Raw genomic sequence first — 27,954 nt, forward strand, 5'->3', positions numbered from 1 at the left:
TTATAATTCCCATTTTACTGTTACGGAAACTGAAGCGTAGGGAAATCAAAGTAACTTATCAAAGGCCGCATAGCGTACAGCGGCAGAGGCAGAATTCAGATCATGCAGTCTGCTTCACAGACTGTCGTCATTCTGCTAACCTGCCTTTAGGCAGAGAAGCTCCCGCCTTCCTAAAGGTAGGCCTCAAAGAGCTTTGTGAATTAGGTAAAACATTTTACTGAAGTACCTCAATTTTTTTTAATCTGCAAAATAGAATCCAGGTTTAGAACTTTGTCGTTTTTAATACTTATATTGTTACTAAGCTGGCCTAATTAAATTTTGATGGCTGAAATCTTTTCAACCTAATTGCTTATATGAGCTAACCATACCTTTCCATTTCTTTGGTTTTATGTCCTGATAATTAGAAGGGCAGGTTTTTTTCTAGTATATATAAGAGGGTGAAATGTATAGAAGGTACTACCTTATACCTTTTGAGGAAAATACATTTTCTGCTGAAAACTTTTTTCATATTTTTTTATTTTAATCATTGTTCAAGTAGTTTTCTCCCTTTCACTCCCATTCCAGCCCACCCACCCAACCCTCCCCACTTCCCTCCCATTACCACCCTCCCCCTAGTTTTTGTCCATGTGTCCTTTAAATTTGTTCCTGTAAACCCTACCCATTCTCCCCTGAGATTCCCTCAGTGACTGTATTTCTCTCTACCCTACATGTTTCAAGAAGGTTGTTGAGTTTGTATGTTTCAGGAGTATTTAATATAGGAAGAGTGCTGCATGATCTTGCAGTTAAAAGAAGTAAGGGACTTCAGGAATGCCAGGAGTTCTCTCTGACATTCCTGAATATGAGTTTTATAATTGCTCCAAATGGAGAAATCCTCGCTCCTGGTCTGATACAGGCTTGGTCTCCCAGAAGTGTAAATGTGTTTGCCAGTGCACTGCTGGAGAACAGGTGCTTCAGGTAAGTGAGCGTCTCTGTGAAAGCAAACTGCTGCTACATTCATGTCTTCACCTCACATGCATGCATGCTTTTGCAGAGAGGTCCAACATGCTGAGTTTCATTTTGTAGGGTTGCCTGAGAGCATGATGTTTTTTTAAAGTGTGTCACCTTCCTTATTTTAAGAAAAAGAAAATGTAATTTCAGGTGTCAGGTAAATGTTCCTGGTAAAATCTGAACCCTAGAAGCCCCTGATTATTATTATGACCCTTCGATTATTGTTTTGTCAGTTCTATTGTGATGTTTCGTGATGGGTTGTCCTCTGTTTGAGTTGGTATTTTTCAGTAAACATTCAGATTTATTTTGCTCATTTAAAATACATATATAAAAACATTAGCAACAGAAAATGTAGATATCTCATTAAATATAACTTGATGTTTTTTGGTCTAGAGATCATTGTAGCAAATTTTTAGTAAGTAGTAAAATAATTTAAAAATTGATGGGCACGGTTAAAGTGAAGAAAATACATACTTATTACTTACTTAAATCACATTTTTTTTCTTTTAAGGAGTCTTCTGAAGTCTGTTGAAGAAGAATTACATCAGCGGTAATTATACTTTTTGAAGCCTAAAATGCTTTGTCACAGATGACTGAAGTCTTGTCTCTTTCTTGGTCACCTAGCTTTAAGATCATTTTGTTGTTATTGTTATTCTAATTCTGAATTCTGTAAAGATGTAGAAATGAAATTCTGTCTTGAAATAGCTATCCTGCATTTTCTAAAACTTCTTCTTAAGCTGTTTTTGGTGAAGTTCACTTAGTAACAATGGAATTATCCTTCTTTATCTTTAGAGGGCATGTGGCACATTTAGATGATGATGAAGGGGATGATGATGAATCTAAACAGTAAGTTCTGTTTCAGCCTTAGTAAAAGAAACATCATTTGACCTATTTCACAAGTCTGACAGTTTAATATTGGCAGTAATTTTAATACCATTAGTAACTTAGTGTCATGGGTGTCTAACACCTAGTGTCCTTCTCACTATATCCTCAGATGGACTTCTCATGCAGAGAAAAGAATCTCTCTTCCTTTTTTTAAAAAAGATTTTATTTATTTTTAGACAGAGGGGGAGGAAGAGAGAAAGAGGGAAACATCAATATGTGGTTGCCTCTTGCACACCCCCTACTGGGGACATGGCCCACAACCCAGGCATGTGCCCTGACTGGGAATCGAACTGGTGACAGTTTGGTTCACAGGCCAGCACTGAGCCACACCAGCGGGTGCTCTCTCCCTCTTCCTATAAAGCCACTAATCCTATTCATTAGGACTTAACTCTTCTTAAGATCTCAGTTAACCTTCGTTACCTCCCAAAAGCACTATTTCCAAATACGGTCACATTAGAATTAGGACCTCAACATACACTTTTGAGGGGGTACAATTCAGTCCATAGCAGTGCCCCTTATCCCTAAAATTTAGGTCCTTAACACATGCAAAATACAGATAGAGTCATTCCATCCCAGAGACCCTAAAAACCTTAATTAACTCTTTCCAGCATTGACTCTAAAGTCAAAGACTTATCTAAATATAATAAATCAATGTGATCTAGACTTAATGATTTCTCCCTCTTTTAAAGAATAGTGCATGTTCTGATACCTGTCATCCTGTCCTGTGAAATCCAAGGAGTCCAGCAGCCTTCCTTCATTTTTGTCTCATCTCTCTTCCCTTCAGTTCAGACTGCCAGTTTTGGTGCTGGTAGAATCTCATAAATTCCCTATTGAGTAACAGTCCAGCCACACCCTTGGTGCTCTCTTCAAAACATGCTTTCTCATGCCACCCATTTCTGAACTAACATGGATAGGCTGAGAATTTTTCAAATTTCAAGTTCTGGTTTCTTTTTGACTAGCAATTTTTTTTTCAGTTCATCTCTTTCATCTCATTTTATTATAAGTAGTCAGAAAGAACTAAGTCACTCCTTCAGCACTTTGCTTAGAAATAAATCTCAGCTATATAACCAGTTTCATCACTTGTAAGTTTTACTTTTCCACAAAACACTAGAACATAATTCAGCCAAGTTCTCTGACTCTTTATAATAAGAATCACCTTTCCTCCGGTTTCCAGTAACATGTTTGTTTCCATTGAAGACCTTATTTGGAGTGGCCTTTAATGTCCATGCTCCTGCCAACATTCTGTTGATGATCAGTTATTTATTCCCTACGAAGATGGAAACTTTCTCACCAACTCTTTTCTTTGTGAACTCTACCCAGATTCACTCTTAACATCGGTATTTCTAGCATGCACCATTTTCCGGTTCCAAAACTGCCTCCACATTTTTAGGTAGATGTTAACAGAAGCACCCTCTTTTTGGCACCAAAATCTCTCTTAGCTCAAGCTGCCATAACAATATACTATAGACTGAATGGCTTGAACAGAAATTTGTCACAGTTCTGGCAAGTAGATGTTCAAGACGAGGTGCCCACTCATTCAATTCCTGGTGAGGGTCCTCTTCCCAGCTGTAGACAGCTACCTTCTTGCTGGGTCATCACAGCCTCTTCTGATATGTGTGTGTGTGGGGTGCAGGGGGAGAGAGAGACTGAGATTGATTTTCCTGTTCTTATAAAGGCCACCGATCTTGTTGGATCAGGACCGCACCCTGTGACAACACTTAACCTAATTACCTCCTAGAAGCCCTGTGTCCAAACCACAATCACATTGTGGGTTTAGGACCTGGACATATGAAATCAGGGTGTACATTTCAGTCCATAGCATTAGGTTATAAAAAATATCTTTGGAAAAAACTAACAACAATAGTAAATATATCTTGCAGCTTAGTATCATAAATTAGTACATAAGTGGTAGTTGCTATAATTACTACTACAACTACAAAGAAGCTTATTCTGTGGTTGATTAAATTTAATTTAATGTATTTCAAAATAAAAAGGGAAAAAAAGAAAAATGTCAAAGAACTACCAATGCTTACATAACTGAAAGTATTCTCCCTTTAAAAAATATTACAGTTAATCCAAAACCTTTGTTTAAGAAAAATACAGTTTCATGGTAGAGCTGCAAGAGCACTTGAGTCTGTGGAAGCATAGATTTTCCTTTCTACCTCACTAATCTGTGGCCTTGGATCAGGTCACAATCTCTCTGGGCCTCAGTGTCCTTATCAGAGAATTTATGCCACCTCATCTTCTAAGTTTTGTGAACTTTCTTAAAACTGCAATCCTGAATCGTAATGAATCTTAGTTTCAATCAAATCAATTCTATAATTTCATAGAGCATGTGTATAACTGTTGATGAGGTTCATCAGAGATATTTCATATCTGACAGTATAAAAATATGTCATTTTGCTCTTTTTTCCTAAACTAATTGTTACTTATGTTTTTATATTACCTTTCAATTGATACAAACTGTAATTGTAGTATTACTATATAGTATTTGAAACTAGGAAAGTATACATATACTCAATATATCTACTTAGTTATTTCTAAATAATACTTCATTCAAGCATAAGTTGAATATTTACAAAATACTTTAGAAAACACCCATAGTCTTAGAAAAAAGAAACTTGTTTATACAGATTTTTCTTCCATAACTTTGAGAAATTAATTATATTTTAGTAATGATTTTTTTGTAAAACAAAGAGTTCTAATTCTAAACTTTTATATTTTATAGTTCAACCATGAAAGCAAAAATTCCACCTCCTTTACCACCAAAGGTAGACAGATTTGTTTTTGTTGAATTCGTGTGTGTGATTGTTTAATAACGTATTAATAGTTATTCTGTAGCTTATTTTCACTTGAGGTGCACAATGAAACATCAATACAAAGTTACAAATTATAATATAAATAGAAATTGTGATTATTATTATTTGTTTTAATTATCCAATTTGCCATTTATTGTTTATTCTAAATTATAAGATAATTTATACTCTATATCTTATTCTAAATAATAAGATATTAATGGATTAGTAATATTTCCCTTAGGATTTACATTTCTCAAAATCTACAATCCATTAATAACTGATATCCTGAGAATGAGTAAAGAATAGTGATTTATCATATCAGATATTTGATTTTCAGAAGGTATACTTTTAAATTTATAATAGGTGAGTAATTTTCAATTTTTTTATCAATAAAATCCTTTTGCCAAGCAAAAGAAGCATAAAATAATAAAGTAATTCCAACAGGTGATTTTTTTTTAGGATAAAAGGAGTTAATATAGGTAGTGGTAATATAAATTTATTTTATAAGCTTATTCATAGCAAATTTTGTTTATAAAATGAGCTGTTTGCTATAAGGCTTAAAATCAAGGGTTATAAATGAGAACTGGAGTCTGACAGTCTTGACATCCATATACTACTATACTTTGTTTTCATTTTATACTTTTGTGAAAATCATGGTTAACACAGGTAAATAATACTGTGCTTGCTTGTTTAGTACTGTATTAGCAAAAGCATAGAGATCTGAAGTTCAGAGAGGTTAAGTGTTGAATAATCTTCCTAATAAGGGACACATTTATAAGTTCTCCAAATCATCTGCTAATTGGAGGTTTTACAGTTATCTGAACAAAAAGTTCCTCAGGCATCTTGTATGTCAGTATTCTCTATGATAAAATTTTAATTGGTATCTTCCTCTCCCCCAGTCTGAAAGATTAGGCATTAACGTAGAAGACATTGAGTCATCTGAAAGAGACAGTTTAGATTAGCCTTGTAAGGAGCTGAATGTTTAAAATAAAAAGAGACTCATTTAAATTGGAGATAAGAAAGACCAGAATATTTTTATTTGGCAAGTCTTAAGTGGGAAGGCCTGTGAGGAATTAATAGAAAGAGGCCTATTTTTTCCCTGAAAAAACATTTTAGTGTGCAATTTTAAGATACTTACTGAGATAATCTAAATCAGATAGTTGGATAACCTTGAAACTGTGCTAGTGAGCAGTTTGAAAGCCTCTAACATATAATAATGTATACTTAAGGAAAAATAGTATTTTTACGTTTAATGAAACATGAATAATTTCATGTTTAGTAATTGGTCTCCTTTTCTGTATTATTTCAGCCTAAGTCCATATTCATACCCCAGGAAACCCATCCTACTGAGGATGATAATCAAGGAACAATCAAGAGATGCCCCACGTCAGAGAGCCCCGCAAAACCGTCCCAAGTCCCGCCCAGACCACCGCCTCCCAGATTACCCCCACAGAAGCCTGTTCCTCTAGGTAATGGGGCCAGGGAGGGTGAAATGAGTGAAGTAGGTTTCATAACAGTGTGAGCAAAATGGAGGGAATCTTTAAGAGATTATTTGACATTCGTTTGAGGAGGGAAGAAGGAAGGCAAGGTCTACAGAGATGTTTTCTGTGTTTTGCCTCACAGTTTGAAGTGTTTTTATGACAGGATCACCTATGGCCTGGTTCGGGGTATTTGGCCTCTTGTTTCTCCTTTCATATCTAGCCTTCCCTCTTTGGGGGAATTGTTTATGCCCAACCCATCATTTATCTGTAGTTCAGCAGCAAAAGAGGTGAAACTCTGAACAAAAAAGGAAAAGGGGTTTTGGTTCTAAGCTACTTCTGTTTTAGAAAAGGAAGAGGATGCTTTGGCTGACTCCTTTATTTTATTTCATTTAATCATTAAAAATAATAATTGTCAGTATTTGCTGGGTATTTGTCTCCAAATTTTAATACAGGATACTATTTTAATACTGTGAAGTTTCTTGCGTATTATGCAGAAAAAGCAATTTTTATTATTTTTTATATTTTTTTAAGATTTTATTTATTTATTTTTAGAGAGAGAAGGAAGGGGGGGGGAGAGAGAGAGAGAGAAACATCAATGTGCGGTTGCTGGGGGTTATGGCCTGCAACCCAGGAATGTACCCTGGCTGGGAATCAAACCTGGGACACTTTGGTTCCCAGCCCGCGCTCAATCCACTGAGCTACGTCAGCCAGGGCTGAAAAAGCAATTTTTAAAAAAGCAATGAAAATTTCTTTGATAACATATTCCAAATTGCTCCTTTGCTGAAATATATATTCATTGTTTCTTTTTTTGTCTTTTTAACACAAACATATATACTTAGATATAAACCAAATTTAAATTTACCTATATGAAAGAAATTACACATATTTAGTACTTCAATACTAAATATTCTGACTGGGTGATCCCAAATGAAAGCTGAAACTATTGCGGAGATACTTTTCTTTTCTACTTAGTAATTCCTGAGTGAAAATCCTTGTTTAATACATTTAAACGTATCTTATTGAAGGAAATGGAGTGGGCTCCTTCCAGTTAAATGGTGAACGAGACGGATCATTATATCAACAACAGAATGAACATAGAGGCACAAACCCTTCAAGGAAAGAGAAGAAAGATGTGCCAGTAGGTATTTCTGTTCATAAAATCTACTTGTATTTGTTTTCTTTTTCACCATTAGGTTGATTTGGCAATGATAATTAGTGAACCAAAGCAACTGTATATTTTATGATAGAAGTTATATTGGTATTTTAGTGTATCAATTTTAATTATATGGATTATTTAAATCTTTTTAAAAAGTAACTTTGCTATGTTAAACTTGAATGATGACTTTCTGTTCAAATTATTTAACCAATTTGTGACCTGCATACAAGTAAACACTTGCTTAGTCTTCTTGTGTTTATTACTCTTCTCATTGATGAGAATTGATTCGTAAAAGTTCCTCTCGAGAAGTTTAGGAAACAAGGACATGGACAGATAAGGAAAATTATAGCTTCTGCCCTCGGATAAATTTCTAACTGTAGATAATGCAGTTTGCAGCATTACTACTCTTGCTCAGAATAGCTAAGGAGGAAGAAAAATTAAGATTATTTTCTACTATATATCACTTTAAGAAAGATGAAATTAGCCAGAGCAGCTATTTCTGTTATAAGTTTTAGAATAGAACACATGATATAACTATTAAAACAAATAATATTTATCAGGGAGTTTAAAATATTTAACATTTGTAAATAATTTACTCTTCAATTTTAAAAAAGAATTTATCTTGATCATCAGAAGACATTTGTTTATAATCATAGAACTTAAAACATTAAAAAATCCTTAAAATCTCCAATAGAGCAGATGCCAATGAGACCATGAAATGAGATAATGTTTTTGAAGTTTTTGTGTACACTAATATTTGTTAGATTTATAGAAATTTATATAGTACCTTTAATATATTTATGTTCATATGGCTGTGGTTTTGCACGGTAAGCATTGTTAGAGGCTTTGTACTGTACTGTATCTGTTCAATTATTTTTTAACATTTGATTGTAGAATGTGACATACTGTTTTTTATAATTTAGTTAAGGCATTTGACCAGGGTTATCCATTGTAATTTGTGAAACTTATGACATTTTTAACAAAGGTATAAAATGTCCTTCAGAAATGGGTTTTATGAAGTCTTTTCAACTTAGCAGTGCCTTTTTGTTTTCATCAGTTTAAGTTTTAGCAGCGCTGTTAATGTTGTAGTATACAATGCAGCTTAATGACTCCGCAGCAGTATAGTAACTTTTGAGAGATGTGTACGTTTATGCATGTATATATATGCATGTTTAATTCACTCTATTACCTTATTTCATTAGTGTAAGGAACTACTAGTTAAACTAATAGTCTTAGTAATTCTGAAATAAATATTCCATGACTGTATCATAGAATAAACAGTATCCATGATATACTGAAGTATGATTACTGTTTGTGCAGTGTCTTGAAATTATTTTCAGCCACTTCTGTTAGTACTTAAATCTAAGAGGCCCCTAATTAAAAATGATGTTCCATTAAAATTGATGGTAGAAGATAATTTAAGAACATAAATATAAAAATAAGCGCATGAAGTATTTGCCAAATGGGACAAAGTTATCAGAAACTTGTGGCAGACATAGCCTGTATATTCTCATAAACGTATCTACAAAGTAAAATTTTATGTAGTCAATTTCAGAAATGTCTAATAGTCATATAAATGGTACTACACAGAATATTTCTATCACGCATATGAAATCAGTTAACAGGAGCTTTTTAATTCATTTTTGTTACTTAAAGAATTCTGATTTATATCAGGTGGAGAGAAATTGTAACATTATTCCTTGAAAAGTTGTTATTAAGATTAACCACAAAAGATACTTAGACTTTCATAAAATATATATTAAAGTATAATCTCTCCCAAAGAGATTCATTCTTTGAGGGACAAATCGTATACTCCAGGAAAGTACCTCCTTAGAAAAATATCTAGTACGCTTGAGAATATTGTAGGTGAGCATATGTGCTATTTTTGCTGTTATAATTATCTGTATATGCTGACCAATTATTCATATATTTGAGTAAATCAAATTTAACTTTGATCAAACACAGTGTAAACAAGGTTAGGATGATCTACGGACTAGGAGAACACATTTGTAATTACATATATTAGATAAAATATTTAAACCTAGATTATATAGAGAACTCCAGCAAAAAGATTTAAAAAGATAGCTTAGTAAAAAAAAAATGAAAAAAACAATTTACGTAAGAGGAAGTACAGAGAGCCAGTAAACATATTTTTTAGAAAGATTTTCAACCTTTCTAGCAGCCAGAGACATGCAAATTAATGAGAAACACCTGAGAAAACATTTTCTACTGATCAGTTTGGTAACACTGTAGTGTCTGTGAGACTATAAGCAACCGGGACACTCATGTGCTACTTACTGAGTGTGATGTAATATGGGAACTCTGAAAGACTCTTTGGCAGTCAGTGAAATGTAAAAGGTACAGATTCCACATTCCATGTTTCCCTTTTCACAGCATACCCTAAAAAAACCATTCACATATTGCATAGTAAGGTATATGCAAGGGTAATCATTTCCACATTGTTGTTACAATAAATAATTGAAAGTAACCTAAATGTTCAGTAACAATTAAGGAATAGGTTAATTATAATCTTACTATTCTGCAGTTAAAACAAATGGCCCTGGCTGGTGTGGCTCAGTGGATTGAGTGCCATCTGCGAACCAAAAGCTCACCAGTTCCATTCCCAGTCAGGGCACATGCCTGGGTTGTGGGCCAGGTTCCCAGTTGGGGGCATGCGAGAGGCAACCACACATTGATGTTTCTATCCTCTCTTTTTCCATCCCTCCTCCTAAATAAATAAATAAAAATAAATAAAAAATGAAATCTTTAAAAAACTGAACTACATCTATCTGTACTGATATGAAATGCTAAGACCCAATATTAAGGCAAAGAACAAGTTGCACAATAGTGCTTGACCATTATGTTCTTAAATACACACAAAAGCAGTATTTTCTGTGGGGACATTTATATAAATATACCCAAAAAGTCGGGACAGATGCACAAATATGTGAGTGCATATAATGGCCTGAGAGGGTTTGGAAAGGTACACACCAAACTGGTTTTTGAGGTGCAGGTACTAGGAATAAGTGGACTGTGGAAGATTTATAAGGAGCCTCAGCCTATCTACAGTATTTTGTTTTACAAAGAGAATGTATTCATGTATTTTGTGTGTATTCTAATATGTGTTTAAAATACGATAGTTACACCAAACAGCAATAAAAGAGGTGTAATCATGCATGTGTTCTTTTTCTAGAAGCCTATTAGTAATGGTCTACCCCCAACACCTAAAGTGCATGTAAGTATAAATATCAAGTGGTTAAGTTTCCCACCTAAATACAATGGCAAATAATTGCTTGTATGTCTGCCTTTGATTAGATTGTTTGCCTATTTAAAAGAACATCCCTGATTATTGAAAAAATCTGTAAGATTAATAATTTAAATATTGATTACACATGAAAAGTAGTTTATCAAAATAAAATTATGATAAAATTATACATTTTAAAGCTCCTTTATCCCAAAGTATATTAATATCTTCTTTGCAGATACTGTTGAAGAAGTGTGAAAAAGGCACATGGCTAACATGTTTTCAGTTATCAAAAACATAAAATTTTAGAACTAGAAGGAATATTGAAAGGGCATCTGGCTCAAACTCTTTGTTTTTCCCCTTGAGTAAAACTGAGACCCCATGGCCTTAGTCACCAATATCACGAAACTTCACCCAACTCTGATGAGACCAACAAGCAGAAAGAACTTCGATGCTCGTGGTGTACTCTGTTGTGGGGTTTTTTTTTTTTTATTAGACTATGGTGTCTGTCCTAGGATTAAAATATTAACTCCGTGTAGTTTTAGGTTAGTACAGATAGAACTACATTTTCACTACTACAAATCTAATTCAAAACCTACGTAACATTAGTTTAGAAAATGTTCATAGTTTTTCCAGTTTTTAACTATACTTAGCCATTTTACCTTTTTAACTCTACTTTCTAGTTAGTATCAAGATCTAAATAACTGCATTATCTTATAACAGAAGTCTTGCGTATAAAGAGCTGCCGAGTCTAGCAGACATATAGGTATATATAGATATACATAAGATATACACACACACCAAATAAGGATAAAATTTCTTACCTGGCTACAAGGTAAAACCGTTGTTGTTGTGTCAGGTATGCACTTCAAGAGCTGATAACCATGGAACACCAGATGAGACCAACTATGCGAACTGGCTTAAGGTTGAGACTAGTTTGTTTAAACCTCATTTTGTCATTGTTTTTTTAGGGGTGTTAGCAGTACCTTAACATAGGCCTTTTTGTAGCTATCTTAAAGGATAACTTAATTGTTAGGATTCGTAAAGTGATACTATTTCTGCCCTTACATTATATAAACATTTTTGTCGGTCTTCCAACGCCTGATGGTATTGCCAGACTATTCTTTTTTTTTTTTTTTTTTTGTCATTTAAGCCTTTAAAATACTGGTTAGTGGATTTCTGTGAGTAAAAATAAAATAAATCTTAAGATTTATTTATTTTATGTTAATATTTTTAATTCATTATAGTCAACTAGTGATGAGCTTTTTCAGAGAACAGATTAGGGCAAAAGCAGGTTTACAGTTGTGAGTATTTGAAACAGTTTATTCTTGTATTATTATTTATTAATTGTTGCATTATTTTCCATATGAACAACTGTAAACCTATGTTTGCCCTCCATTATCTCCCCTTTTGTGAAGAAAACATTCCTGCTGTAAAATGATGCACAGTGCTGTTCTTCTAATTAAATACTTTTATATTCTTTTTCCTCTAAGTTCTTGATAGTGATTAAATGAGTAAGTTTTCTTATATATATTTATTTATTCTAGTCTTGACAATAATTACAAAATAAACATTTTACTCTTTGAAGATCAGAAAAGTTCAAATGAGTGATACTGTAGTTTATTATAAGGTATTATCTGAAAGATTTGTACATGGGCTTTTTTATTGAATCCTTCCAAGGAAAGTAATCAGATTGCTCATTTTTTCTTAAAGTGGGTTTTTATGTTGTGAGATTAAAGTACGTATATGAATTTTAAATCAATCATACCTCTTTTATCATCTAATGTTAAATTCAATGGTTTTAGGCTCACAAAACCAAATAAGGAGCTTTTTCATCTTTGTAGATATTATTATGATTTCCTTCTTACCCGGGAATATTATATTGCTCTTGATGTGGGACATGTAAATAATACTTTTATTAAAAAAATAATTATTGTGCAGAATTGGTTGTTGCTATTACTGCCTTGTTTATTTGAGAAGATAGGAAAAATAAAAGAACTCTTAAGTGAAATCTCTTATCAGTTGACAGTCCTGTTGTTCCTGGAATCTTTAGGCATATGACTCTGACTCAGTGTATTAATTTGGTTATTTTTCATTTTTCCAGATGGGGGCATGTTTTTCCAAGGTTTTTAATGGGTGTCCCTTGAAAATTCACTGTGCAACATCATGGATAAACCCAGATACCAGAGGTAGTATTGTATGTTTTTATCTGTTATCTTTCTAGTTGTTTTTAAAACTGAGACCATGAAGGATTTGATTTTATTCATATTCTGAATCTTCCTGAAAAAGTTTTTGTTATAATTTTAAAAAATTTCTTAAGTAAATGTTTCTCTGTTAATAACAATGTTTGAGGTGGCACATGACATTAAAATTTCACCATGTAGTTACCATATTAGTATAGTGAAACCATATGCCCTCTGCCACCCTAATTTCCACCAGAAAAGTTTTTGCTTTTCTGCATGCAGCACAATCATTCAAAATCCATGTTTCACACGGATATTGACACAGCCACTGCTGAACTATTGCTTTAACTATTAAGAATTTAGGATCTGGTGACCACTTTAGAGGATCTCTCACCTTAGAAGTGGTCGTTAAAGAATAGTTGTAATTAGGCACTAACAACTATATATCTGACCAAACATAGAAAAACACATACTTAATCTTTCTAAACTTTAAAAAATCCAAGTACAGGTACTTTCATTTCATAGGTAGGGAGAATGACACTCAGGTAGGGTCACAGCCGTGCGGTGTGAAGCCGGTTCAGTTGTCTGACCACAAGCCTGTGTCTGTAATCTGCTGGGCAGTGCAGGATGCTTGTGGCATTCTAAGTTCTCAGCATACTTCAGTTTAGTCTGGAGTTCTTGACCTGTTGTTTCATATTGTAAAAACAGATCAAACAGGACCATGACCAAACTTCTAGTATCTTTCAGAACAGCGGTCCCCAACCTCTTTGGCACCAGAGGCAGAGCTCAGGCAGTGATGTGTAATAATACAAGGGAAATCTTTGCTCGCTGGCCTGCTGCTCACCTCCTGCTGTGCCACCCCGTTCCTGACAGGCCATGGACCACTACCAGTCCACAGGCTGGGGGCCAGGGACCCCTGTTCTAGAAGATACCAAGTACTGTAGTAGGGATCCAAGTTTTAGTTAACCTTTTTAATAGGTACTAGTTAGGTTTTCCTTATTTCTTCGGGAGTTTTTTTTTGGGGGGGGGGGGTTTGACTTTAGTGCTTATAATAATAGACCACATGCAGAATTTTTGAGTCTGTGTCAGCTGTTCTTGATTTACATTCTGTATGTCAGTTGCACATGATCATCTATTAAAGGAATTTTATAAAAGGTTCTGAGATTCTCTGCCAGTCCTCAGCACCCTCTGACAAGTGAGAAAAGGAAAATCTTAGCATACCACTCTCCAAAAACATTTTTACATAAAAGTTTTCTTCACTATTTTGAGGGTAATATTTGCATATAACTCCATTCATTAAGTTAGAGTGTTTAAACACTTACTTGCATTAAAATAAAAAGTATGTAGTGCTTATAAATCATAGTAATTTTATGTTAATACATATTTACTTAATTTTAGATTATATAAATTCTTTTTAAAAGTTTTATATACATCAAAATCATTGAATTATTTTTTTTTTCATTTCAGATCAATACTTGATATTTGGTGCCGAAGAAGGAATTTACACCTTGAATCTTAATGAACTTCATGAAACATCAATGGAACAGGTGTGCTATTTTGCATTTTTCTTGTTTTTAATTTTTAAGTTATTATACAATATATAGACACTAGACAAGAAATAATTTTAATTTTATGATATCTTGCCTATTTTATTAATAAAACCTTCATAGAGCATGTTCTATTTGCCAGATACTGAAGACACATTCACAGCACTAGCCCTTACCCTTAAGGAGCTCATGATCTAGTAAAGAGACATAAACCAATAACTTCACCACTCAGAGTTAGATGTAGTACAGGGTATAGGCCACAGAGGCAGAAGTCACTAGCACCTCCTGGGCGGAGATGGGAAGGAGAGACATTTGAAATGGGCCATAAATGACTGTGAGTAGGTTATAAGAGAGACAGAAGGGGGGTAAATAAGAAGGCATGTGTGAATGGATGATTTGTCTAGAGTGTAGAGTGAGTGTAGAATAGTATCAATAAATGGAACTGGTGGGTAGGCAGGTGCCAAATCCCAAAGCTTTCTGTATCATGCTAATGATTATATCTGTGTTGTAGAAATATCTGTTTCCAGTTTCGTGAGACATGAGACTAGAGCTTATGGTTAAAGGGTGAAGAAGTGTTGTCAGAAGTGGAAAGGACAGAAAGGGAAAATGGGGCATGGGACTGTACGGGGACATTTTTAATTGTTACAATGATTGACTGAAGCTGTTGGCATTTGGTACCCAGAGGTCAGGAATACTAAACAAGCTGCATAAATGCTAATGATGATGATGATATTAATAGTTAATACCTATATAAAATTTACATGTGCCAGGCACAGTTTTAAATGCTTTACGTATATTATTTAATCTTCACAACAACTCTCGGGGATAGATAGCAGTATTATTCCCATTTCAAATGAGCAGTCTGAGGCACAGAAAGGACTAGTAGCTTTTCAAAGATCCCACAGCCATTAAGTGGCTGACCTGGAATATGAACCTGAGCAAGCTGGCTCCGGAGTCCATGCCCCCAGCTGTTTGACCACACTGACCCTCCTCCCACTTGTGTTGCTCCTGTAGAGAAACACTCAGTCTAGAGAAAGATGAGAGCTAGAGTGGCCAAATTGAATGTCCAGTTCAACAGGGAGCTTCAAGGAGTTGGAAACTGCACATTTCCAACCTGAGTGACTGGGTGAATGACAGTACTTTGGGCTGGCTGTAGTACACGAAGGAGAAGATGGTTTGAAGAGATTAATGATGCATTCATTTTGGTCACATTGAGTTTTGAGTGCCTGTGGGGTGTTCAAGTAATTCTCCATTATCAATAGAAATTGATTACAAATAAAATGAAGAGGATAATCCATAAGTAATGATAATTTCTTTATAACCAAACAGTTCCATCTTCTCCCATCACAACATTTTTTTAAATAAGATTTTCTAACAAGATCCTAAGCTGTATAATATACCCTAAATCTCTTCATTGGACAGGTATACAGTGAAGTGGCTGAAAAATACTTACGAACTAGGGGAAAAGAAAAGCATCTTGTTATTTATAATAATTAGTAAATAACTAATGCAAAGGTGGCAATAATTTTCTTGGATATAAGAAATATATCTAAAAACCATATTACTTAATAATAATATTAATTATAAAGAACAAGATCAGCTTCATGCATGGGTTGATAAGCATTAATTAACCTAATTTAAGGGACTTACATGAGGTAGTCTTCAACTCCAGTGAGCCCCAGTCTGCAACAAGTCTCCTTCTTAGGTGCTTCAGCATTTGAAATTACATTATTAGAGTGATTTTTTTTTAGCCAAACATTCCCTTCAAAATGAACCACTTTTCTTCCCAGAGGAAGCCTCTAGAGAATGAGTGTATATGAGCCCTGAATTTTTTCATCTTACTGTGAAACTGATTATTAGGTTGGTTTTCTCTGCACTTCAGGGGAAGGAAACTGGGTGGCATGAGTCTGCTAGATAGGCAAAGATGCTGAAAGGTGAGAAACTGAAACAAAACAGGGTCTTCGTTATACATTTTTTATGTGCTGTAACAGCTGACGTTTATTGTGTGCTCACCGTACACAGACAGTATTCTAAGCACAGTGACTCTTGTTGAGCCACTAACGAGGAGTATCTTGTTTTACAAACAAGAACACTGACACACAGATTAAGTAAATTACCCGAGGTCACAGAGTTGTTAAGAAAGCGAACCTCTGAATCTGGGCAAACTGTAGAACCTATTCTTCTTATCTATTATATACTTTTATTAAACTGATTATTTCACGCACAACCTAATTTGCTAAAGGAAGTGGACATTACAAAGCTAGAAAAACTTCAGAGCTGTATTAATCGTGACTAAAAATGAGAATTCAAAGTGAAATCCAACACTTAGTAAAACTTTGCATAAATATTTTTCATTGTCCCCATGTTGATAATATGGAAGGAATTTGTATCTTTTCCTGGTAGCTGCATTAAATAAACTAACAATCTACAGCCATACCACCCTGAATGCACCTGATCTTGTCTAAATAAACTAAATCACTTATACTACAATATATAATCCCATAGTAAACCATAGATTTGGTACTAGAAAATGTTTTTAATTTGTTTCTCCCCTTTTATTATTGCCTTTTCTCTTTTAATTTTTTGAGGCTATCATCTTGTGCTTTAATGTAGTGATGTCCTTAGAGGCCTTGAAATGTTTCATCATTTATTTCTTAATTCTCTCCATTCCCCACCCTCATCCCAATCTATTTTGGAGTAACCTAATGGGAAATGCTAGAGCAAACCCAGCAGCCAAGCTTGTTAAATCAAAATGCTTTAATGATATTCATCACTGATTTTCAAACCGCACGGCGCGTCAGAATGACCTGAAGGGCTGATTAAAAGGGATTGTTGGGCTCACCTTCAGAACTGCTATTCAGTAAGTCTGGAGTGAGGTCCAAGAATTTCCGTTTCTACATATGCACAGGCGATGTTTATGGTGCTGGTGCAAGGACCACTTTGAGACCCACTGATATTCCTGATAAAATATCTGGGAAGAGTAGGGTTTTTTTCTTCAAAGTACATGAACTATGGGGTTGTGGTTTTTTTGGCCCTAAATACTAATCACTTTCAGGCTTCCAGAGATGTCTCTTAGTTTTTATGTACTAGATTTCAGTAATGAATTCCACATATATATATATATATGTATGTATATATCCTTTATGATTTATAAGTTGTCATCATATCCTCTCTCAGCCATTTTTTCTCTACACCTGGTGTTTTCATATCCTATGTTCCAGTACACCATGATCCTTTTGTTTATTTCTTCCGCTCCAGAAGCCACATGTGTTCATATGCATAGATAAGAACCTTTTGGGGAGAAGTACACAAGAGAGTCTCAACTGTCTAACCCCAGAACTAGAATAAAGGAATAGACACTGTTTGAAAATGTCCCTTTCCTATGTAGTTTGGGATTACATAGTCCTGATCATAAACGAGACTCCAGCTAATCATATCTTGTTAAGATTTGCATTGCTAATTTGCTTTTTCCCTCCCATGTACATGTGTATATGTGTATCTCATCTTGTTTTAAATGCCTTATAAAATGAATTTTTATTCAAAATAAGTTTGGTTTAAAAAAACTGACCTATTGATATGACAGCTTTGGTTAATGTGTACATATTAATTACATTGTTACCTATTATCCTTTGTAAACGTTGTTCTTTTTTTTTTTTATCAGCTATTCCCCAGAAGGTGTACATGGTTGTATGTAATGAACAATTGCTTGCTTTCAATATCTGGTAAGTCTTTTAGTACTTACATACCTTATAGTTTTTCCTATTTGTATGGTTAGCTTTTATGTTATATTTATTTTTCTCTACAGGTAAAGCTTCTCAGCTTTATTCCCATAATTTACCAGGGCTTTTTGATTATGCAAGACAAATGCAGAAGTTACCTGTTGCTATTCCAGCACACAAACTCCCTGACAAAATACTGCCAAGGTAACTGTACATTTACATAGTATGTTAAGTCATTCTAACAGTTATATTGCAGAATTTGAAAAAGCACTCAGTTTGCATCAGTAGAAATTATGTGTAATGAAAAGATTATAAGAAGTAAATATGGGAACTTCTGGCCAAGATAGAAGTGTAAGTAAATACATTTTGTGTCCTTGCACAACCAAAAGAAAGGACAACAACAAATTTGAAAACAAAAAATAACCAGAACTGCCAGAAAATCAAACTGTATGGAAATCCAACAACCAAAGACTTAAAGAACAGATATTCATGTAGACTGGTAGGAGGGGCCGAGATGGATAGCTGGGGCAGAAAGGATGCCTGGCAAGGTGGCGGCTGGAGGACCAGGCAGTCCCACATGTGCATGAGAATAAACCAGAAGGAACAACTGGAGAGCGAGACAGACTGTGCAACCTAGGGTTCCAACATCAGAAAAGAAAACCTCAGAACCTCTGACTAAAAACCTGTGGAGGTTGCAGTGGTGGGAGAAACCCACAGAAGAGTTCATTGGAGAGACCCACAGGGTCGTAGAACACACACAAAACCACATACCCAGGAATCAGCACCAGAAGGGCCCAATTGATTGTGGGTGGCGGGGTAAGGGACATTGTTCCCTCTTGGACCCCTCCCCATATACAGCATCACAGCACAGTGACTCCAGTTGCCTCACGCTGGTGAATACCTAAGGCTCTGCCCCTTGCTATGTAACAGGTACACTGAGACAAGAAATATGGCCCAAATGAAAGAACAGATCAAAACTCCAAAAATAGAACTAAGTGATAAAGAGATAGCCAACCTATCAGATGCAGAGTTCAAAACACTGGTAATCAGGATGCTCACAGAAATGGTTGAGTCTGGTTGCAAAACAGAGGAAGAATGAAGGCTATGCAAAGTGAAATAAAGAAAAATATACAGGGAACCAACAATGAAAGGAAGAAACTGGGACTCAAATCAACAGTTTGGACCAGAAGGAAGATATAACATTCAACCTGAACAGAACAAAGAAACAAGAATTCAGAAAAACAAGAAGAAGATTAGGAACCTCCGGGGCAACTTTAAATGTTCCAACATCCAAATTGTAGGGGTGCCAGAAGGAGAAGAGGAAGAGCAAGAAATTGAAAATTTATTTGAAAAAATAATGGAGAACTTCCCCAATCTGGCAAAGGAAATAGACTTCCAGGAGGCTCAGGGAGTCTCAACGAAGTTGGACCCAAGGAAGCACACACCAAGGCACATCATAATTACATCACCCAAGATTAAAGATACGGAGAGAATCTTCAAAGCAGGAAGAGAAAAGGAGACAGCTGCAAAGGAGTTCCCATACAACTCTCAGCTGATTTCTCAAAAGGAATCTTGCAGACAAGAAGGGGATGGAAAGAAGTATTCAAAGTCAAAAAAGGCAAGGACCTACAACCTAGATTACTCTATCCAGCAAAGCTATCATTTAGAATGGAAGGGCAGGTAAAGAGCAGATTAAAAATAGTATGAGAAATGGAGAAGCCAAAGAACTTATATGTATGACCCATGGACTTGAACTGGGGTGAGAGGGCATACAAAGAGGAGGTGACTAAAGGGGAGAAAAAATGGGACAACTGTAACAGCATAGTTGATAAAATAATACTTTTTAAAAAAGAAGCATGCCCTGGCTGGTATAGCTCAGTGGATTGAGTACAGACTGCGAACCAAAGGGTCACCAGCTCAATTCCCAGTCAGGGTACACATCAGGGTTGCAGGCCAGGTCCCCAGTGGAAACCACATGAGAGGCAACCACACACTGATGTTTCTCTCCCTCTCTTTCTCCCTTCCTTCCTCTCTCTCTAAAAATAAATAAATAGTTTTTTTTTTTTAAGAAAAATATATTTTCACATGTGTTTATCACAGTCTTCTAAAACTTGTTTCCATTATCAAATTGCAGCAGATGTTTTCTTTTTGAATTTTTCATTATTTTTCTATAAGGTTAAAGCTAAGTTTTTTTCTGTAATTTGCCGATAATTTTATGTTACATATCTAAATAAAATGAATTTTTCTGCCCAGGCTGGTGTGGCTCAGTGGATTGAGTGCCAGCTTGCAAAACCAAAGGGTTGCCGGTTCAGTTCCCTCAGGGCACATGCCTGGGTCGCAGGCCAGGTTCCCAGTAGGGGGGCTCGTGAGTGCAACCACACAGTGATGTTTCTCTTCCTCTCCCTTTCCCTCTCTAAAAATAAATAAATAAAATCTTTTTTAAAAATGAATTTTTCTGAAGGTAGAGTTTCTAAACTTAGAAGTCAAAATGATTTATTAAATAAAGGTTTTTACATTAGATAATTACTTAGAAATTGAGGGTTTTACTTTCCTACTTTGAAGAATTTTTAATTATACTCTCTTCTAGTTATTATATTGGACCTCATTTATTGATTAAAAGTTCTAAGAGTCTGGTATAAAATGTATTTTACAAAAGCTTTATAATATAGTTATTCTTTCATTTAAATATTAGTTGTAAAGCCACTAATATAGGACTTGAGCTTTTAAGTTTCATGAAAAGCTATTGTTCTCAATTGCTGAGTTTATAGGATAACTAAGATTTTCCTTTTTGTACACAAAAACTTTTAAATATTAACATGTAGGGTGAAAAATATTTTTAAAATACTGCATGCTTTTATGTTTTAAAGTGTATTACATTTAGTTTAATTGGATCTTTTTATAAGGACTGAGAGTTGGCGGTTATGAGCTTAGTGTACTTGTACTATAACCTGTAGCTGGAGTTAGGGGTATTAAGCCTCAAAGCAAGCTCCAAGAACCGGGTCAGGGAGTTTCTTCTTACATAGTTTTTCTGTCCCACTTTTTCTCCCAGCTACAACTTTCATGCTGTTATTTTTTGCCTACTTATACCACATCTCCATCCAACTTTCTAAGTTAATAATCCTAAATTCCTGTGGGCGTGGACCACCAAGCTTTAAAAGTATATACATAAGGTACAAGTTAAGAGCCCACAAGGAATGTAAAGCACCTAAATTTCAATACATTCACATTTTGGTACCGTTTTGTTAGACTAGAGACCTTGTGTTCAGTTCTTCAGAGTGTTCTGGTATATAGCTGAGACAAAATTGAATAAGATATTAGCTTTTCCTTTAGGGAATTTCTGTACGGTAAGATTTTACCTAAAGAGTATTTTACCTCTAAGCTATTATTTCAGGTTATTTTGTTATAGCCAGTTTCTAGTGTTCGCAGCACCCACCAAGATGTTCTCACTTTCTTCAGTTTCATTATGTAGAAATCAATCACTGTAAAATTTACTCTTAATTCTTTTTAGAGAGAGGGTAAGGGAGGGAGAGAGGGAGAGAAACATCAATGTGCGGTTGCCGGGGGGCCTCTCTAGTGCCCCGCACTGGGAACCTGGCCTGTAACCCAGGCATGTGCCCAGACTGGGAATTGAAATGGCAACCCTTTGGTTCACAGGCTAGCACTTAGTCCACTGAGCTACACCATCCAGGGCTGAAAACCTTTTTTGCATGATATTTCATATATGTGTTAATACCATTTTTTCTGCCATATAGTGAACACAAATTAAACTGCTTTTGAGTGTGCATCTTGTAATGCCACGTGGTTCCCATTATAAATATAGGTGCTTATTGTGCTGTATTAAAGCAAAGGCCTTGGAGTCCCGTTAGACTTGAATTTAAATCCTGCATCATATACTTACTATGTCTTGGGCCTCGGAAAAATTATACAACCTCTCCAATATAGTCATTTGTAAAATGGAACCAGTATACCCATCTTGCAGAGTTCTTTTGAAAATGATAAATTTTGTATGTGAAGTACTTACCATGGTTTCTGGCGCCTAGTAGGCTCTTAATAAATAGACCAATAGTCATCATTATTAAGCATGGTAAATTGAACTGTGTCTAAAATATCCTATATTAAATACGTTAAGAATGTTAGTTAACTTAGGATTCTGGTCAGTTGGGTGCTGGTAAAGTAAATTTTTATTGTCTTTTTGTAAAATTATGACTAAAATTAGATTTTATAGGTCTCTATAGAAAATGATAAATTTTTATAACACTTCAATAGGCTGACCACATCTCAATTTTGAATGTTTTTATTATTGTTAATTGGAAACTATACTTAATGGTTGGTGTGTTTTCCTTGTCCGTGTCACTTATTTACTCCTTCTGGATTTTGACTGATTCAGTAAGTTAACCCCTTAGTTAGCCTTGGGCGCCAGGGAACGAGTTCACAAGTGTGGACCAGAAACACTAAAGTTGTTGCCAGTGGAGGTCTGTCAGGAGCTTGGTTCAGATTTTTAAACCCTACAAAGGACTTTGGTTCAAGCAGTTTGCTTAAGGGTGTGGGGGAATTTTTGTTTTTGCTCTAAGCTGTATGAAACTCTAACATACATGAAAGGGGCATGTTTATAATTTATCAGTCCTAAATTAGATTAATTGGTAAATGTATCTTTCCAACATAAAGTCACTCAAGAGGAACAGTCAGTACTTTAACTAGAAATTTTAAATCTGGATATTTTAGATTGCCATAATAGTAATTCGGTGCCTCAGTATCTGACTAATTTCTGTATCATTGTGTAGGCACCATAGCATTAAAAAAATTCTACAGAGAAGTACTTAGCAGTTGTAACAGTTTTTACCAGCTTGCCTTGTAAACTCAGAATACCTTTCAGTTAGACTGATCAAGAATCATAAAGAGAAGTAGATTTTTTTTTAGAGCTGAATCCCTGTAAAGACTGCAGACAGACAATACTAGATTAGAGGGTTTTTTCCCTAAACTGCTAACTTTATAACCTTGAAGAGGAGTCTAAATCTGAGCCAGCCTCAGATTTCCATGCTATGACATACCTCAGGGCATTATTGCAGAGACTAACAATATAGATCATGTGAGAGCCAGGGCCTATTGCAAGGACTTGGTTAATGTCAGCAATAATTAGAGGTTTTATAGACATCAGCATGTAAAACATGCCAGTATTAAAATTACAGTACCTCAGTGTTATATGCATGGTTATCATTCAGGTGCCACCAGTACAGAGACAAGAACATCCACCAAAAAGATTGTTCTGAGCTTGTATGGAATGGTATTGAGTATCAAATGCATGTTCTACATCTTTGTTACCAGCAAAGCACAGCTCTAATTTAAAAAGTAACGCAGAGCCATGGCATCTAATCTGTGACACATTAATACGTTCAAAAGACATTTAAATATGTGGACAGACATGAAGGAGTATAATTTGAGGATTGCACAGCTTGGTACACTAGCAGTCTTGTTATACGTTTGACTATGTGATTTTTTAAAATTGTAGTTTAAAAATATAATTTTAAATGGATTTTACATACTAAATGTGAATGTCTGTCTGCAAATCTAAAACACCTTTGCAGAAAATCTACATCCCACTTTTTCTGAGAAATAAAAATAAACAGAAGTTCTCATAAATCGCTTTAGTGGTAAGACAAGTTTTTACATAGCTTAAAACTTATTGTGTGTGCTGAAAATATCTTTTCCTAGTTGGTGGCTTATCTTTTCACTTTTTCAATGACCTTTTTTTTGTAAAATGAAGTTATTAATATATTCAACAGATTCATTCACCAAGTTGAATGCCACCTATAGCTTGAGGTACAGCTGTGGCAAAAATACCAATTAAAGTTTATCAGTATTTTCCTGTATGATTTGTCCCTTTTGCATTTTCTAAAGACCCCAAGGTCATTTTGTCTACAATCTAAATATTTGATAGTTTTGTTTTTATATTTAAATCCTTAATCCATTTGGAATTGATTGAAGGGAGGGTTGAGAAAGGACTCCCGTTTACTCTTCTTTTTAATAAACGACCTGTTAGCACCCATTTTTAACAACTCCTTTCTCCACTGATCCATAACAGTTCCATTATTATATACTCACTTTATCTATGTGTATTATATATTTATTTTCATTTACATTTAGGAAATTTGCTGTATCAGCAAAGATCCCTGAAACCAAGTGGTGTCAAAAGTGTTGTGTTGGTAAGTAAACCATCCAACAGCATGTGGCTCTCCTGCTTTGCAAAGTGGATAAGAAAACTCTAGGAGGCTTGTTTTTAAATCTAGTGTAAAACTACTACTCCAGGCCATTCTGCCAGTAACAGTGCCCCACCTCCCGAGTAACACATGTCTGGACCACTCCGTCTCCATGTAAACTAAACCTAAAACAGTACCTTTCACATAACAGTTGTTTTGCAAGTAATTTATTGACTGGATAAATGGGGAAAGTAGGATGAGTTTTTATTACAGCACTTTATTACACTCTGTTTTTCAAGGGACCTGTTAACTCTTCACCATTGTGCTCAGTAATGGCGTATGAGACTGCATATAGTCAATCAGCATGTATTCTAATGTCTTTAATATGTGAAGCCTTATGCTGTGAAGGTTAGAGTTTCCCTGCTCACATACCTCTAGCCTAAATTCCTCTCTGACCCCATAACAAATAGCTGTTTTATTTGCATATAGCAAAAACAAAAAATAGTTTTCTTCCCTTAAAAAATGGAGACAGTTTAATATTATTATTTGTAAATCTGTATTGTGATATGTGATTTATGTCATCATGTTGTCACAACAAAGTATTACTGCCTCTGAACTTTACTTCCAAAAAGGCACCGAATCAAGTGCACTAGGGCCAATCAATTTGGCAACTTCTCCCCAAATCCACTTCGACTCTTCTTTCAAGATCTTGCTGCTCCCAGGCCCCATAACAACCAGCAGTTTCATTTGTGGAGGCAAACAGAAATCTTGCAAGTGATGAGGGGGTTTCGTGCTGTTACCTGAAACAGTATTTCTTTTGTACCCTGCAGTCTAATTAAGAAATTGAACTAGCAGCCAGCGTTTGTTTGTTTGTTTGTTTGTTTGTTTGTTTTGGATCATACCACTGTTATGGTAAGGACTTTGTATTATAAGAGAATTTACTATACTTTTTTGCTTTGACAGTGAGGAATCCTTACACAGGCCATAAATACCTATGTGGGGCACTTCAGACTAGCATTGTTCTCTTGGAATGGGTTGAACCAATGCAGAAATTCATGTTAATTAAGGTAAGCATGAAAGTCAACCTAAGTCATTCTTAATATAAAAGCTGAATTAAGCCCATTTCTCTGTTCTTTCATAAACAGGTTTTTTGTTTGTTTGTTTGTTTGTTTGTTTGTTTTTCAGTTAAATCTCTAGTTAACTATTTAATGACTGGTTTATGTGGCAGGATAGTGAAAATCTACCCAGTTGTAAGGAACTAACTCACTTGGTCTGGGAAAAGTTTTGAAAGAGACTAGAGAAATAGTTCAAGGATATGGCATTAGGAGCTAGAAATAGCATCTGTTTATACACACAGTCTGGTGTCAGAAATAGGTGCTCAAAGAGCAGTGAAGTGCTTGAGTACGTCTCTGCTTGACCTGCTCCATCACAGCAGAGAAACGACATACAGGCTGGCTGGTGTTGGGCCTGCGAGGAGAAGGGATCACAGTAATGAGAGAGATTATTCATTTTGGTATATGCCTCCGTATTAATTTGCCTGGGCTTTTCCTTGGATGTTTTTTTGTGTGTGTGCTTGAGCTTTGTGCTTCTCTAGAATCTTTCATTAATGAATATTCTTTAAAATATTTAACATTACTTAGCTGTAACTTAAATTTTGAGGAAAAACTATGTAGTACAGGCTCAGTCACACCAAGGAAATTCCAAATGAAATTTTTTAAGCTGTTTTCTTTGCTGTTTTATCTAGATTAAGTAGGATTGTTAAGCATTTCACTTTGACCTCACTAGTTAGGGCCGTGTTTCTTGGTGTCATCCACCTGAAACAGAGAAAACATGGATGGGTAGTTTTTAAGCTTCCTATGTCTTCAAAGTCTTTTATTTTTCTTTTGATTTTATTACTGACACTATTTCAAATGTCCCCTTTTTTTCCCCCCTTTGCCCACCTCCTCCCAGCCCCTGCCCTCCCTTTCCCTCTGGCCATCACCACACTGCTGTCTGTGTCTGTGGGTTAAATGTATGTGTTCTTTGGCTAATCCCTCCCCCTTCTTTCATCCAGACCCCACTCTCCCCTCTCCTCTGACAGCTGTTCCACGTATGCATGCCTCTATTTCTGTTTTGTTCATTAGATTCCACACATAAGTGAGGTCATATGATATTTGTCTTTCTCTGACTGGCTTATTGCACTCAGCGTAATAATATCCAGGTCCGTCCTTACTCTCCTAAGATACTAGACTTACAGCACAATTCTACTTGCAGGTCTCCCTCAAGGTTTCTCACTCTTTGCACTTGGCTTAAATTCGCTGAGCTATCAGCCCTTACCTACCCAACTCTCCTTTCTCTGTCTCTCTGGTTTAAGACTGTTTGTTTTGTTTCTGTATTTGACATTATTTTGATAAGTGTTTTTGATATTTCTGTACTACCGCTCTTATCAGATGTGTTCAAACATTCTTATGCTTTCTGTGTTCTTCCTTCCTATTAGTAACATTTCTGAGAGTTTTTGCTTCACTAGACATTTTCATCATAAATAAAAGTTACAAATTAAAGACATTCCCAACATACATTTTTGTACTTATTACAAACAAGGCACAGTGCTATTTAACTAGAGAGACAGAGATGGGTAAGATATAATCACTGCCCTCAAGAACCATCACCAATAGCAGCAGGATTTACACAGGAACCCTTTTCTGTCAATGACTTATACACACTGCTTAGTTATGACTGGAAGCTAAGGTAGAAGTATTCAAAATCTGTTGTTTTCTTATTGACTGACAAAAAAATTAAGTAGAAACGTTTTCTTTCTGCTTTACTGCTCTTATCACATTTCAAAGCAAATTACTTAAAATATTTCACCTTATTAAAAATGTGACAGATTTTATCCAAAGCATATCCCCAGGTAACAGGAAAGCTCCTAGAGAGAGTCTGGGGAGTGTGGATGGCGTGACTATCCCTGTGCGGGGAGGGGTGGGTGGAGGCCCTCCTGCAGTCACAGGGCAGGGAGGGCGTGGAGACACCGGGGGGCGGGGTGGGGGGGCGGGGTGTAGAGCTTTGTAATCCCCCCACGAGGACCACATCATGTCTTCTAACATTCAGGGCTGGCGGTTGCGGGAGCCCCTTTTCACCTGTTTATTTCTCTAGAATTTATTCTTTAGCATTTATGAGTTGCCAGATTAGAAAATAAGTTGAATTCAGTTGCTTTGGTAAATAGCCCTTTTGGAAATATAATGAAAAGACAGCCCACTTTTAAGAACAACAAAAATATAAAATATACATTAAGTATGGACTTAATAAAATATGTGTGAGACCAGTATCTTTCAAAAAACTTCATTGTCAAGAACTTTGCTAGTACCTTAGAACTCCCCACTGGCACCCCTATGAATTGGGTCCCTTATTTTCCATTTTTACTATATAAGCATGTACCCCTAAATATTAGAATTAATTTTACCTGATTGTTTAAACAGTATATAAGTGGAATCATAAAATACATATTTATTTGTGTCTGGCTTTTGTGCACCATCATACTTGTATAGTTATTGGGTATAGCTATAATTTGTCCATTTTCATTTTTCTATAATTCTTCATTGTCTGAGTATACCACAGTCTTATCCATTCTGCTGCTGACAGACATTCGGGTTACTTTCACTGTGCGTTATTCTTAGCAGTACTGCTGTGGCGTTTTTGCATGTTTCCTATGCATGTGTGTACTCGTGTTCTCTAGAACATGTAACTAGGGGTGTTACTACAGGGGCTGAATGCATACACAACA

General features: G+C 35.4%; 1 protein-coding gene across 4 annotated transcripts in view; it reads left to right on the forward strand.

The window, feature by feature from the left end:
• MAP4K3 (mitogen-activated protein kinase kinase kinase kinase 3) overlaps positions 1-27,954 on the forward strand; it is a 124,734-nt gene that overhangs the window by 86,925 nt on the left and 9,855 nt on the right. For 2 of the 4 annotated variants that reach the window (XM_045827407.1, XM_045827409.1), the window contains 12 exons: positions 1,499-1,537; positions 1,780-1,833; positions 4,601-4,643; positions 5,980-6,139; positions 7,177-7,289; positions 10,501-10,542; positions 12,656-12,740; positions 14,202-14,281; positions 17,943-18,003; positions 18,087-18,204; positions 24,142-24,200; positions 25,158-25,261. In XM_045827407.1, coding sequence (XP_045683363.1) covers positions 1,499-1,537; positions 1,780-1,833; positions 4,601-4,643; positions 5,980-6,139; positions 7,177-7,289; positions 10,501-10,542; positions 12,656-12,740; positions 14,202-14,281; positions 17,943-18,003; positions 18,087-18,204; positions 24,142-24,200; positions 25,158-25,261 — 958 coding nt within the window. The remainder of the gene's footprint in view (positions 1-1,498; positions 1,538-1,779; positions 1,834-4,600; positions 4,644-5,979; positions 6,140-7,176; positions 7,290-10,500; positions 10,543-12,655; positions 12,741-14,201; positions 14,282-17,942; positions 18,004-18,086; positions 18,205-24,141; positions 24,201-25,157; positions 25,262-27,954) is intronic. The other 2 variants (XM_045827408.1, XM_045827410.1) reach the window with 1 other exon arrangement.

Source organism: Phyllostomus hastatus, unplaced genomic scaffold, assembly GCF_019186645.2.
Source record: "Phyllostomus hastatus isolate PE091 unplaced genomic scaffold, TTU_PhHast_1.1 phas_scaffold_78, whole genome shotgun sequence".
NCBI classification, from domain to species: Eukaryota; Metazoa; Chordata; class Mammalia; order Chiroptera; family Phyllostomidae; genus Phyllostomus; species Phyllostomus hastatus.